A 15,132-nucleotide genomic window follows, 5' to 3' on the forward strand; every position below is an offset into this window, starting at 1 on the left:
CTAAAAACGGAAACAGACACCCACTCACGGGCCGAAGCCACTCGGTGTGTCACATCACATGTTTGGCAGACACCGTGCCATACACGTCCTATCAAAAAGGTATCACGCTGCTTCGCTTCACCGCACGCCATCATCACCGTATTTGCCATCATCATCATCATCATCATCTCACTCATCTCACAATAATCGCCAAATAATTGGCTGCACGAATCGGTCTTCCAAGCAACGAGTAGGGGAAAAATCAATCAACCAACGGCTAACGGTAGGTGTTAATATGGCGGCAGCACGATGTATTTATGGGCAGTGAGCACAGGGCGAAGAAAAAGACATCCCCGGGAGGTGCTAGCTACTGCCACGCCACCTTTTTTTTCTAATCGCTTCAATTAGTGCAATAAATTTCTTACGCCTGCACACACCTCCTGCAGTTTTGACCTTTCGACCCGCTGCGGTCCCGCTCGACCACCTCGCACGATTGTCAGAATCGGTAACCGAGTCAGGCGAAGCGCGTAGAACCTCGCTCACATCTCCCCAGCACCACAACAATAATATAGGAAAATAACACTCACAAAAGCTGCTTACCCTAGCGCACGCCGGCAGCACCCGGAGAACTTCTGGCACGATTACGTTACCATTTATCGTTGGTTTTATTGGTCATTTAAGCAAATGTTTACTGTTATGATAAAGACTAGTCAAAGTGAGTTTGCTCCCGGTCCGGCTGGGCGAGATGCTTTTGTGGGAGTGTGTGTGTGTGTCTTTGCTCTCTTGTCTCTAGGACTTGTCGACCAGCAGCTCTGTTCCTTCTGCTTCCAGTTGACCACACTAGGTGGCTAATCAACCGCACGTCAGATGTGTGATGCCGGGATATTGGGACGGCCGGAGCTGGCGTGTAGTTTTACATATGCGAGATCTCTTCACATCCGCTGTCGTACGAGCCACAGTACCGTTCCGTGCTGATTGGTGCAACAATTCACCATCATCAAATGAAGATCAATGTGAGATTACCGTGCCAAAACTCCGGACGGATAATTGAAGACACACTAGAGCCAGGGTAGGCTGTAGATAGGTTTCGCTGGCTGGCTTCACCCCATCGACTGTTTGCTTTCTTCTTCCGGGCTGTCAAGATGTTGTTGCTGCTGATAGGCTACTATTCCCGAACAGGTGAGACAGCTTGCTTGAGCTCCACTCCTTCTCGTCCAGCCCTTCCATCACAGCACCCGGGGCAGGTACCGGGCCTGACATGAGCGCGTCGCGAGCGAGGGGCTGGAAGGATAATTTGCGGTCCGATAATCTTTTGCATCTTTGGCCCCGGCATGAAACGGAATTGCTCGCATTAAGCATGAAATTGAGCTACCCATCCAAAACCCCCTTTCTGCCGTTGTTCTTGGGGACCGTGCCTTACCACGGCCGGGGCGTTCGATTTTCGCTTTGTTTGCTTAGAGATTTTCCGGGGGGGGGGGGGGGGGGAGAGGCGAGGGTCAGATTTTCTTTTCTTGCAGCCGCGTACGCGAGGAATGTCGGTAATAAAATTGATGATTGGGTAGTAATTTCACAGTGGCACACTCGCCACTGCCGAGCGACTTCCGGCAGGTTGATTTCTTCGAATGTAAATAGGGGGTGAGGGGAAAAGGGTCTCCGAAGAGAGCATTAGAGGGTGGTTCATTCCGGGAAATGGTGGTTTTGCGAGTTTCAGTTAGCGAAGGTCATAGTTAATCCTCGTCATACCCGGAAAAGGCGAAGCAGACTCGTAAAACACGACATCATTTCCTGCGTGACTTCGGTTTCCACTACCATTTAAAGGCATTTTCCGGTTGCCGGCACTGATTTGGAGGGGGAGGGAGGGGAGGGGGGTGCGTTCACAGGAATTAATAGCGGAGGAAGAAAAACAATGGAAAATACACACACACACACAAACACCCACCCATCTTATGTGCGGGGTTGTAGCAATATCCCTTCAGAACATTGGGTTCTGATCGTGCGATACACCCCAACATTCGGAAGCCCAGGGCAGGGTCATACAACATGTAGTTGCTGGTGTTTTATCGCTCCGTTATTTTTGGTTGAAGTTTGTTTCGCCGGAAGTCGTTAAAATGGTTGGAGCGAGTTCGTGTACAGGGAAAATTGATTATTTTAATTGGAGATCAATTAAAGTATGCGATTCGGACGATTGCTGCTGTCCAAAACGTCCACCGTTCGTTTGCCAAGTTGGTAATGATGCTGTAATGATGTAGATACTGCGAATGAATAAGTAATTGTTGTTTTATAAACAAAAATGTTTACCAAGTACGGTAAACATCGATTGCCGGTGTTGCTTGCTTAATGAAATTTCGATTACAAGCTGTCACTAGGAGACAGCATTTGACAAAACATTCTGCAAACAAGCGCGACTAACGGTTACAATATCCACAAGGACTCTTATTGAATTCTAACGATTGACAAGCTGCTCTGTCTCTCTCGCTCGCTTGATTTGTCGTTTGCTGCTTTGCGCTACCGTCTGCTGCCGACGGTTGTCAGTGTCCGTCAATGTTCACAAAAGCTTGCACAGCGTACGCTTAATGCGCCCACTGATTACGCCGTTGTTCGGAACTGCTTCAGTCTGATAATTTGAAACTAAACTGCATAAAAATCGTTGGCCCCTTCAGAAGTTTCGCTTTGCCGTACGGTTGGCTATTCGTCGCCTTCTTCACTACTAACAGCAGCACAAAGCGAACCCACATCCTTACGCTCGCCAGAGAGGAAAAGTTTTCGCTCCTCCGAGAAACTCAACAGCTTCCGGAAAATTGGAAAAGAGTGGTGAAATATAAAGGAAGTTACTTTGATTAACTCAACACGGTTAGTTTTTTTCTCACTCTCTCTCTCTCTCTCTATCTCTCCCCTGCTTCTTTTGTACTGCCCATGATCATCCTATGAAAAGTTTAATTAAGTTACAGAGAGCTTACGCTTGCTAACGCTGCCCCACTGCCAACACTTAGACCTTGGTATCGGCTTCGGGCGAAACATGCCATTTTAGATCAGTGACGAGATCTGCAGGTGACTTATTTGTGTATCAGAAACTTGTTTTGTTTAGAACGAACCCATCCAGCTAATCGGGTTATTAGAAGGAGCGTACATCATTTGATAAATGTAGAAGAAATGTAGAGAAGTCCATCAGAGAGGTCTTGCCCGAGGACTTCTCCGGAGGCCGGAGAGTATTTCGTGATGGTAGTGCTCCAGTTTCACAGTCACGTCATCAACAAAAAACCATAATGTCCTCTCGTAGCCTATCGAGTGACAAGCGGAATAAAATCCCTCGTGACCCTAGAACCAAACCCTGGGTTACGCTTTCAGATACCCTACCGGTATCAGCTACACGAAGTACAAAACATCACCAAGAGGTACGGTGGTGCGTATGCTTTTCAACTCTCCAATGATCAATGGACACCAGCGTGAATTCTAAAAACAGTAAGCCGAGAACCTTGCCGGAGGATTAATGGATTACTTTTCCCGGCTAGGCCCGGTGGCGCTGATTTGATTCGCAATACGGAACAGATATTAAATCCCAACCCGTACACTGACACTCTAGCACTCTATTTGCAAACCAATACCTCCAGGAGACTGTAGCACTAAGGAGGAAGAAGTTCATCCGTTTCACCAATTGTTGGGAAAGGAACTACAGACAGCTTCAATCAGAACAGTAATCGTATTCGTACTTCAATTCATGCGTGCTAGAGTGTAGTAAATGCGCTGGGTTTATTAGACCTCATATAACCAGGTCGTCAGCTTCATCCTTAAAACGAAACAACATTTGGATGGATTATCATCGCAGACGAGGAACCACTACGTTGCTGGTCCCTGAGTAATTAGCTTTCCGAGAAACTGTGCAAAACCGCGATACTTTATTACCACCATTGCTGAGCACTCTTCAAAATTTGTTTCATCGGCAGTGCTCGTCCGACGATTGCCAGCAGCCAGTGAAATCGGTCTCTCACGACAGCGTCACCTTTCCGGTACGTCTAGACCAGGGAGATTAAAACTATTTCACTAAGTAGTGCTGTACTTGCAGCGTGTGGCTGTATATCCATTACCCGTTTGAATTCATTCTCTGATGCTACAGACATTGGTACAGATACAGAAAAAAAATCGAACTAAACGAAGCTGACAGCTGCTTCAAACGTCTGTTACTGGTTTAAATCAATAAAAATATTACTGAAATGGAGCGCGTACAGTGATCGAGTGGTAGGACCTAGGAGCAGATATCCAATCCCATCTGAATCGTTTCTCCGTACGTTGGTTGGGTGATTATTAAGTTTATAAAGCCTTCGCGAGTCATGAGACATCATTCGTCTCTTTGGTATGCAAGAGGTACAATCCTACTACTCCTGGTTGTCTAGAGCAATCATCTCAGAGTTTCCTAGACGAAGTAGTATTGTTCGGTTGACTAGGATTCTACCAGGATTCAGGTTCAACCTAACCTGATAGCGTTATAAAGTTTTTTTTTAAGCCCTAGTGGCGCTTAATCTTTTTCCAATACCGTGTCGTGAGGACCGAAGGCTCGTCTAGCACCCAGCAAAGAATACCATCCTCCCATCGGCACCGAGACAACTAACGCAAGTAATACATTTCATTTCCGTCACACGCTAGACTTGTCTCTTTAAAGATCTCTTGTCTCTTTTTGTTTGTTTTCCTTTCAAATTTGCAGTGCAATATCGTTAAACCTTATTCATCGCGCTATATTCAAGCGTAACCCTTTTCTACTTTAACCCGTTTTCCTGCGCAATATGCATCGCTGCACCAGTAAATAACAAGAAAAAAAAAGGTTCGGTAGAGTTGCCAATGCAAATATTGCACAAAATAAACTTCCGTCAACCGTCGAGGAAAAGCAGTGCGGCTAAACATTTTCCCACCCAGAGGCAGAGATACACTTTCAGTGGAAAAAAAGAAGAGTGCATTTTGTAACTTTCAGCTGCAGAAACATTGCCACAAAACCTGAAAAACTGTGGTGATGGATCATGTTTTGAGGGCAAAGGAAGGAAGAGGGAATAAAAAAAAAAAAGAATTTCACCAAACGAAAGCACTCAGCACGGTAAAACAGTGCGTGTTGCCATTATTTCCTAGCTAACCACTTCAAAATCGGGGGTGGTTTCGGGACCCATACCCATTACCAGAACCAGTTGCGTCGATGCGCCCTATTTACTCACCCTCGGGAGTTTGTAGAGCCCAGGAGCTGGTCTGGGGATGCTGTTATGCTAGCTCAAAAAAAAAACCCTCCCGTTGATCGGTCCCCGTCAAACCAGTTTTGGGCGTTTTGTTTCCGACGAGAATTTTGGCTGCCAGAACACGGAACTCCGTTACCGAGCAAGGTCACCGCTTTGAAACGCTTTTAAAGCACACACACACACGCCTGTTCGATGGAAGGGAGGTCGAGCCATTAATTCCCATCTTCCAACATCACCACCAACACCGCTGGACCTGGTTATGAAAAATGATCAGAATTTAAATAGCCAGATTACAGGTGAGACCACCACCACCAGTAACGTGGCTCGGGCAGGGGTGCTAAACCTTTTGCCGGGTTTGGCCGTTTTATTTTGTGTTACGAGAGCTGCTTCAAGTTGGTGTGTGTGTGTGTGTGTGTGTGTGTGTGTGTGTGTTTGTGTGTGTGTTTGTGTGTGCGTTACAGTTCCCGGTACCGGTTGTTCCGGCGTAAAGTTCCAGATGTGGTCCGTACGGATATAAATCACTAGCGACTTGCTGCTGACATGCAAGTAGGTTGGTTTCCCGTTGTGTCAGGATGTTAATGGAAAAGTATCCTAACCATCTTTGACATTAGTTCGGCGATACACCTACACACGCGCGCGCGCATATATATGTATTGAAAAGAAAATCAACAGACAATCAAACAAAATCCAACAACCAAGAATTCCTACCAGCCACGACTCAACTTAAGCCGTTCCGGGAGATATTGCGTATTTCTTCTGCGGATGCTGTCTACTGTTTCGCATCTTCGATTGGAGCGCTTATACCGTGAGCTGCAACGCACCGCACGTACAGTTTCCGAACGGGTTCCTTTTACTTGGTATATTGAGGGAACTCACTCCCAACAGTAATATCGATGCTATACAGCTTTGTTGCCCAACACACCGGACGTAGGAGGAACTCGTTGGGGAATTTGAACGGAATTGTTTCCAATCTTTGCAAGTACCTCATCCGAGCTCGGCTCGCTGCACAAAGCTCGAGCTCATCCACTCACCCAATTTCGGATACGCTAGATCAAAGCGTCAAACGTTGCTCGCCGCACGTCCACTGTCGTCGGTCGGTGTCTTTTTTCTGTGTTCCGATTTCTGGTTTGTCTTTCGGAAACTATTTCATGTAAGGCAACAACAGTATCAACGAGAGCAAAAAAAAAGAAACATTCGTCCTCGAGAGCAGCGCACAATCCTTTTGTCTGTGTGCAAGTCTTCGAGCGTCCTGGAAACCGTGGCACGTTTGATTACTAATTAACCGAAGCGGAGCTAATGGATGAATCACTCACACACACACACCCACACAGATACAAATGGACGAAAGTCCTACCCCTGCACTTTGGCCGAATCGAACCGAAGCTTTCGACGAGTGTTTTGGGGGAAAACAGTCAATGTTGGTGTCTCCCGGGGAAAGCCACTAAGATGGTGGCTTTAAAGATAAAGCATGTTTGATTCTTACCCTCGATAAGCCACTCAACCGAGCGCTGCGAGTGAGTGTACGCATTTGGGAAGAAGTAGGGGGGGGGGGGGGAGAGGAAAAGGTGGAAAGGAAAATGAAAAACCCCGAAAAACCCCGAAGCAGCAAATTAGAAAAAGTAGCAACAGCGAACGGTTTTTTTGTTGTTGTTTTGTTTTACGTAGCTTTTAACACCATCGTTCGATCGAGCACGCTCAACAGTTTCCTCCATTCATTGACATTTTGGCCGAGAACGAATGCGGTAGTTGGTGTGCGGAGGATCGTTTTCCAATATCCCGTTGGTGGCAGTTGCACGCGGTTCGCCACGTGACACTGCTACCGCAGAGCTGCATCTCATCATTTAGACATCAGGCGTAAGGCGGGCATCCTTCTCGGCAAACAATGGCACGATGACACGCCAAAGATTAACATTTCCGAAACAACAGTTCCGCGCGTTCCATATTGATTAGTTTGGTGCAAATTTATCCATCATCACTTTCCAATCATCCCTCTCGAAGGGAAAACCTCCGCCCAGCGATACTGTATCTGTGCGTGATTTTTGTTGTTGGTGCTGCTGCTGCGATCCAGCTTCCATCCCTGGTACTCTCCAACATTCGGGTGACTCCAGACGGTGAACTTTTAAGTGCGTTTGGTGTAACATACACACACACACACACGGTGTTGGTATGTGGAGTAGCATATGGGAAGGATGAGAAAGAAGAAAACAAAAAAAGGGTATGACAGCCAAAACCGTCAAAACACCCGACGCCGTGACGACGTGCGGACGACGAGAGTATGGCAGAGACGCCGACCCATGCGCTGGTACTGCTGCCGGCTCGTTATCAATTCACACCACGCTTGTCGGCTACCGATACAGGATATATTGTTCCATATTCATCAGCGGTTGTGGCAGTGTGGAATGGAATGTCGCTCAGTTTTGGGGAGGTGGAGGGGGGACCAGCCCCGGTCTTGGTGTGTATATCGTGGTACTTGCTCTGGGAGCAGGGACTGGAACTGGAAACGACAAGAAAAGAAGTTACCGGTTAAACGCAGAGCGCTTCCTTGGGCCTCTGGCATAATTAAAGGCTCGCCTGTCTAACACACTTCGCCTCGATATCCAGCCCGGTATGGCGTATGAGTGAGTGTGGAGCGTCTGGAGGTAGAAATTCTGAAATCGCAAGATGATGCGATCTCCCAAGCTCGGGTATTTGTCTAAACAGTGCTCCGGCATGCCCCAGTACCGCCAACGAACCATGCCACAGTGATTTATGTCTCTCGATGGGGCTCCAAGGACCGAAGGGCAGAAATGCCTGCTTTACGTCAATCTAGCCGACCAGTGTTCTGAGGAAGGGGCGCAGGAATTATTATTTCATTCTCGGTTATTATGCCTCCATGTTGTTGTTGTTGCTTCTTGCCTCGAAAACAGGGAACAAAACAAGGAACAAATGGGTAGCAAAGTTTATGGTTTTGTGGATGCTCACAAATCTCTAGCATCATGTGACGCACACACACACACACACACACACACACACACACACACACACACACACACACACACAAATAATGTGAACTTTGTGACATATAGCGATTACGGGTACGCGATTCTGATGGCCGGACGACTTTTATTTCACGCTTCGCCGGAACATCGCCAACAGGCTGCGAATGGCATCTACCAGTCGCCACGTTTCGCCCGCCCAACATGATGGATGCACGGTGAAGAATCGCTGACAGAGCAGGCTAATTAAATCAAAAACCATTCACAGTTCGTGTGCCAGCACCTTACTCTCACTGTTGAGATGGGTAGTCTGCACAGGATTATCGCAACGTTTCGTTTAGCGATTTTTTTTGTTGTTGCGTTGCGTGCTTCCTACGCTGACCCACCAAAGTAGTCTAGACGGGACTTTAAATGTGAGCGTACTACTGGGATGAGATAATTCAATAAAGTAGTGGAGTTTAACAAACCTTAAACACTTGGAAATGAAATGAAACGGGTGGCATATGGTAGACTGTGCATTCAGTAACAATACATCAATCTGACAACACCTGCGCAAAAGGGTCGAAACGTAATCAAATCAGTGGAAACACTTCTGGATGTCCGCGAACGTCAGACTTGGGGTGATGGAGGTTAGAATTTAAAAATATCCTCGGAGAATATTAAACATTTAACTCCCGCATCACCAGACCTTTAGTGATAACTACCACGAGACTCATTTCAGAAAATCATTCAGTAGACTCAAGGATCAGAAATTTTGCCTTCTTTCTGCCAGCGGCAAATTTCTGCAATCAGTTTCTAGAATTTTGTAGATAAAACACGTGTTTCGTGAAACAATCAAGAAGATTAGGTGTACGCCTCTACTACATCTCGTTCTGCATTGGACCTAGCAGTAAATGACTATTCGCGGCAGTATATTAACTGCTGGACCATCGTGACCACCAACCAGTGCCTTGCTATTAAATATTATGCATTCTCTCCTTCCTAGTTTCTAGTTAACGTAAACCGTTTACCGGTATACTGAGCGTCCTCAGGTATTTCAAGCAGCATTGACCAACGACAACGTTCCCGTAGGGACTGTCTGTAAACCTCGGCACCAGATTGCCTGTACATGAACACGGATGATGAGAGGTCGGGATGCTTTAACTCCCGGAAGAGGCTTGTCGCTTCGGGCTATGACTACTTGACGGTGTGTGTGTGTGCGTGATGCGTACGCTTCTCTTGTTATCTTTGGACCAGTTGTACGTTGCTGTGGTGGTCCTTCTCTCGTCCTACCAAGGTACACGTCGCATTCTTGCTCTTCCTATTAAACGCATATTTGGCTATTCCCATGCGTTGCCTTCCATTTCAATGATTGCAATTCCTTGGGAGCTTTCCAGGGTTTTTTTTTCTCTCATCTTCGTAGCCAAATTCATGGCACATTTACAATAATCAGCTTCAGACGAATAAACAAAGATTTCTCGACAATTTAAAAAGCAGTGCAAGCTTAGCAATAACCGAATAAATCAGTGATGCAGAATTTTAATTAAGCTAAAGGGCTTTCTCTTATGCAAATGGATGCGAAGTTGCAGTTGTGCAGATCTGCTGCACTGGTTTTGTTGTCTCATCCTCTAGAACCACAAACGAGCGTAAGAGTTCCATTGCTGTGCTTTTTCCGTTGTTTCTCACGTCAGTTATATCTCGGACAAGAACTCCAAAGTCGACAAATCTGCGTCTTCTCTTCATGGTACGTCATACAAAACCAACCGATCCCTTTATTTAATTCTTCACGCTTCAAAACCACTGCGACAGGCCTGGCTCAATGTTTCATTACAGCCGGCGTAACCGACCCATGTTCGTGCTCGCCAAACAATCAATCAGCGTAATTGTCAACAGCCAAGATTGCAAAAGGCACTGCTGGTAGCGTACTCCGGGGCCGGGTTATCGCTTCGCAGAGAGCAGCAAAACCAAAACGCTAAACAACGGCTGTGCGAGCCCATCACCCCATGAAGACAATAAACGATAATAGGCCGACCGTGTACAGACGATGACGACGGCGGAGGCAAAACGGTGTCCTATATCGCGTGGGTCCATCCCCACCCAATGTTTAGGTCCGCGTGTTGCCAGGCCCGCTTCAGCACAATCAGCTGCTCACCAAACGACAACATTCCACCCGTTTCGCGACTTCACCTTCGCCAGGCTGCGTGCCAGCGAGACCTAACTACGCATACGGCCAATCAGGTTCTTGAGGGCCCGTTGCCCCCTGTATTTGCCCATCTCGTTTTCTGAGCGGCGTAGATAACATGCGTCGTAGACGGACAGGCCAGGCAGAACATTGCGCTATTCGGCTAGGGCGGGTAGAGCGCGTTGCGCCGTTCACTGGTCAACTTCAGTCTATACTCAGTGCTCGTGCTGAGTAGCCGTGTGTCTGTCCGTAGTGTAAAACAACTAACTAGGTAAGCATGGACAGGTTTTGGAAGCTGAAGGAACACGTTGGCCATTACCACTTTAGGTCGTTACAACTGCGCACTGTCAAAGTGAAAGTGTGTGTTTTGAAAAATTCTTTCAAGAAAAAGACACCGAGAGAAGGAAGGTGTGGAATGAATATCTAACACTTTTCTCTATCTATCTTTTCTCGTATCGATTATGCTGCGATCTGGGACGATCGTCCAGTGGTGCTCAACTCTTCAAGCAAACTTGCATCCAGCCTCAATCAACAACGCTGTAGTTAGAGCATTCGTGAGGAGGGAAACATCTCAGCATGAGTTGTGCTAGTGTTTTGACCAGCAAAGACCTGCCGGACATTGAGGTAAGTGCACAAGCTCTTAACCAGCGAAACCATCATCATCCTCCATCCATTACGAACCATCGTCCATACCATATCGCCACCCTAGTGACCGCATAATTTAGCTGCGCAATTACGACAACCTTCAACTGGACAGACATTGTGTAATCGCTGATGCATAAATTGGCGTATCAATTGGGTGTTGAGAACAATCAGCACGACGCTGGTGACGGCCTCAATATTTTATATACGCACCATGAACGTCACTAGGGGGCCAAAGATCATTAGAAAAATGGCATTATGTTGCCCTGTTATCTCTTGCTCGCTGGTCGGGTGTGTCGGGAGGCATCAGCACCCTGGGATTTCTGATACGGTTTGGCGAATGCTAATCAAATGAACTTAATCATCACATCTCGGTTGTGTTTGTATAGATTATTGCTAATAAATCTATCAGCTCGCTGAAAACAGTCAACAAATATCAAACGCATCTCGCCAAACACAGTAGATTATTTAGCCCCATTACATCAATCAAGCCACAGTATGCTATGTAAATAAAGATTCACAAGATTTCACTCCAAGATCGAATTATTAGGGGCACGACCCAATCACGATGCTATCTCGAGATCGTTCGAAGTATTGCGTTATCTTTCACGTATGCTTTCCCCCCGACAGAGTCTGCTCGCTCTCAACCCGCGGGTTAAGCAAAACTGCTCGCTGGTACCGACGACCGTGACGAAGAAGGTGAAGAAACACTGGAAGCGCAATGTGGATAGGTCGTGCACCGCCTGCACACCGCTCACCAACGACTTCTCCGACATTAAGCACACGACACTGTCGGAACGTGCCGCACTGAAGGAAGCGGCTCGCTGTCTCAAGTGTGCCGATGCACCGTGTCAGAAGTCTTGTCCGACGCAGCTCGACATCAAGAGCTTCATTACGAGCATTGCCAACCGCAACTATTACGGTGCGGCGAAGGCCATCTTCTCGGACAATCCGCTCGGGTTGACGTGCGGTATGGTTTGTCCGACCAGTGACCTGTGTGTGGGCGGTTGTAACCTGGCCGCGGTAGAGGAGGGCCCTATCAATATCGGTGGCTTGCAGCAGTTTGCAACGGAGGTGTTCAAGCGGATGGGACTGCGACAGATTGTACCACCCGGAGTTGCTCCGCTGAAGTACCCGAACAAGCGTGTCGCACTGCTGGGAGGTGGACCGGCTTCGCTATCCTGTGCGACCTTCCTCGGTCGTCTCGGATATAAGGATGTGACCGTGTACGAGCGACGCTCGTATCTGGGAGGTCTTAGCTCGGCCGAAATTCCTCAGTACCGACTACCGGTCGATGTGGTGAACTTTGAGGTGCAGCTGGTAAAGGATCTGGGCGTACAGTTTGTGCTGAACCGATCGCTATCTGCCAAGGATTTGACCGTGCGCGGTTTGCTGGAGACTGGCACGGATGCGGTATTCCTGGGCATTGGACTACCCCAGCCCAAGGTGGACAAGGTGTTCGAGGGACTGACCGAAGAGCAGGGATTCTTCACTTCCAAGAGCTTCCTGCCGCAAGTCGCGGACGGTAGCAAGCCGGGACTGTGCGGATGTAAGCAGTCTGCCAAGCTGCCCACTCTGAGCGGTAATGTTATCGTTCTCGGTGCGGGCGATACGGCTTTCGATTGTGCCACGTCAGCGCTGCGTTGTGGTGCTCGCAAGGTATTTGTCGTGTTCCGGAAGGGTAACAACAACATTCGCGCCGTACCGGAGGAGGTGGAGCTGGCACGTGAAGAACGTTGCGAGTTTATCCCGTTCATGTCGCCGAAGGAGGTTATAGTGCGGGCGGGCCGGATTGCAGCGATGGAGTTTTATCGCACCGAGCAGGACGATGCTGGCAATTGGGTCGAAGATCAGGATCAGATCACACGACTCAAGGCTAGCTACGTGATATCGGCGTTCGGTTCTGGACTGTACGACGCAGACAGTAAGTGTGATGGCCACCAATACAGAAATCCAATTTGGCTTCCCTAACAATCTCTTGATGTCTCTTTATAGCCGTTGCCGCGCTCGATGGACTGAAGATGAATCGCTGGGGTCTTCCCGAAGTAGACCCGAAAACACAGCAAACCTCTATGCCGGCTGTGTTCTGCGGAGGAGATCTGGCCGGTGCTGCAGAAACGACGGTAGAATCGGTGAACGACGGCAAGACGGCTGCCTGGTACATGCACTGCTACCTGCAAGGCATTCCGTTCGACACAAAGCCGGAATTGCCTCTTTTCTACACCGAGATTGACCAGGTCGATCTCTCGGTAGAGGTGTGTGGTGTAAAGTTTGAAAATCCTTTCGGCCTAGCATCAGCACCACCGACCACTAGCACGGCCATGATACGCCGTGCATTCGAGCAGGGTTGGGGCTTTGCCGTGACGAAGACATTCGCCCTAGACAAGGACATGGTGACGAACGTGAGTCCCCGTATCGTGCGTGGTGTGACGGCTGGGCAGAACTACGGCCCACAGCAAGGAGCGTTCCTCAACATTGAGCTTATCTCTGAGAAGAGTGCACACTACTGGTTGACGGGCATCCAGGAGCTGAAGCGTGACTTCCCCACCAAGGTGCTGATTGCGAGCATTATGTGTACGTACAACCAGCAAGACTGGGTTGAGCTGGCGACGCGTGCCGAAGCAGCAGGAGCCGATATGCTCGAGCTGAACTTGTCCTGCCCGCACGGTATGGGTGAGTCGGGTATGGGACTTGCTTGTGGTCAGGATCCGGAGCTGGTTTACAACATTTCCCTGTGGGTGCGTAGTGCCGTCCGTATCCCGTTCTTCGTGAAGCTCACCCCGAACATTACCGACATCGTGTCGATTGCTCAGGCAGCCAAGCGCGGTAATGCGGATGGCGTATCCGCCATAAACACCGTGCAAGGTCTGATGTCGTTACGTGCGGACGGTACACCGTGGCCATCGGTTGGAGCCGACAAGCGTACTACGTACGGTGGTGTGTCCGGAAACGCTACCCGTCCCCAGGCCATGCGTGCCATTTCACTCATCGCGAACAAGCTACCCGGCTTCCCGATCTGCGGTATCGGTGGTATCGACTCGGCGGAAGTAGCATTGCAGTTCATCCAGTGCGGTGCACCGATCCTGCAGATATGCTCCTCCGTCCAGAACCAAGACTTTACCGTCATTGAGGACTACATTCTGGGATTGAAAGCTTTGCTGTACCTGCGAGCAAATCCTCCACCCGAAGCACTGCCATGGGACGGCCAGTCACCACCAACGGCCAAGCTGCAAAAGGGCAAACCGGTTGCACCACTTCGCACCGACGACGGCAAACCTCTGCTACACTTTGGCGAATACAAGAAACAGCGCGAAGAAAAGCTCGCCCAATTACGCCTACAACACGGTCCGCTATGGGATCCAAGCTCCAACGATGCCGTCAATGGTACGAACGGACACTCAGCGCCCATCACACCAGACACTTCGTCCTCGGTCAGTGTGCCACGCGTGCAGGACGTACTCGGGGCCGCTCTACCACGAATCGGAGATTACAAAAAGTTGGACAACACCAAACAGGTGGTTGCTCTTATAGACGATGTAAGTAGGGCAGTGTAACAGACTCTGTTGCAGAAACAGCACGCTTAAGATGCATTTTTTTATTAATTCGCAGGATCTTTGCATCAACTGTGGCAAGTGTTACATGACCTGCGCTGACTCTGGCTATCAGGCAATCGAGTTTGATCCGGTAACGCATCTACCTCATGTCAATGACGACTGCACTGGTTGCAACTTGTGCCTTTCGGTCTGTCCCATCATAGATTGTATCAGGTAAGCTACAGTAGATCCATACGCCTTATCAGAACAGTTCCTAAACGAGGTACGTCTCCTGTTTCAGCATGGTTCCGAAGAAGATTCCGCACGTCATTAAGCGTGGCCATCCCAATGCCAACGTTGTGGTGCATGCACTAAGTCCATCACAGTAACGAGGGACAGAGATTAATTCGTGGCAAACGATACACGACCGCCGAATAAGTTGTTTTTACTGCATAAACAGTACATTTAGTTGAATGCTCCTTACAAACATAAGTGTTTTAAACTACATTTTTCAATAAAAAGCTTAAATTTAACCAAATTTCTGGTTTTGCAACTAGGTACTAGACAAATTCGAATATATTTCTTATATCATTTGTTCGTATAGTACATGTACTAAAAAGTGAAAACGA

At 48.3% G+C, this 15,132-nt stretch overlaps 1 protein-coding gene across 1 annotated transcript; it reads left to right on the forward strand.

Moving 5' to 3' along the window:
• The first annotated feature begins 10,439 nt into the window (after window positions 1-10,439).
• Window positions 10,440-15,059, forward strand: LOC118503252 (dihydropyrimidine dehydrogenase [NADP(+)]). Its single transcript, XM_036036294.1, has 6 exons — window positions 10,440-10,599; window positions 10,817-10,952; window positions 11,601-12,894; window positions 12,966-14,506; window positions 14,580-14,737; window positions 14,805-15,059. Exons 2-6 carry the CDS (start codon window positions 10,905-10,907, stop codon window positions 14,890-14,892), a joined length of 3,129 nt encoding a protein of 1,042 aa, XP_035892187.1. The 5' UTR covers window positions 10,440-10,599; window positions 10,817-10,904; the 3' UTR covers window positions 14,893-15,059.
• Window positions 15,060-15,132: the final 73 nt, after the last annotated feature.

The sequence above is a fragment of the Anopheles stephensi genome, chromosome X (assembly GCF_013141755.1).
Source record: "Anopheles stephensi strain Indian chromosome X, UCI_ANSTEP_V1.0, whole genome shotgun sequence".
Lineage (NCBI taxonomy): Eukaryota > Metazoa > Arthropoda > Insecta > Diptera > Culicidae > Anopheles > Anopheles stephensi.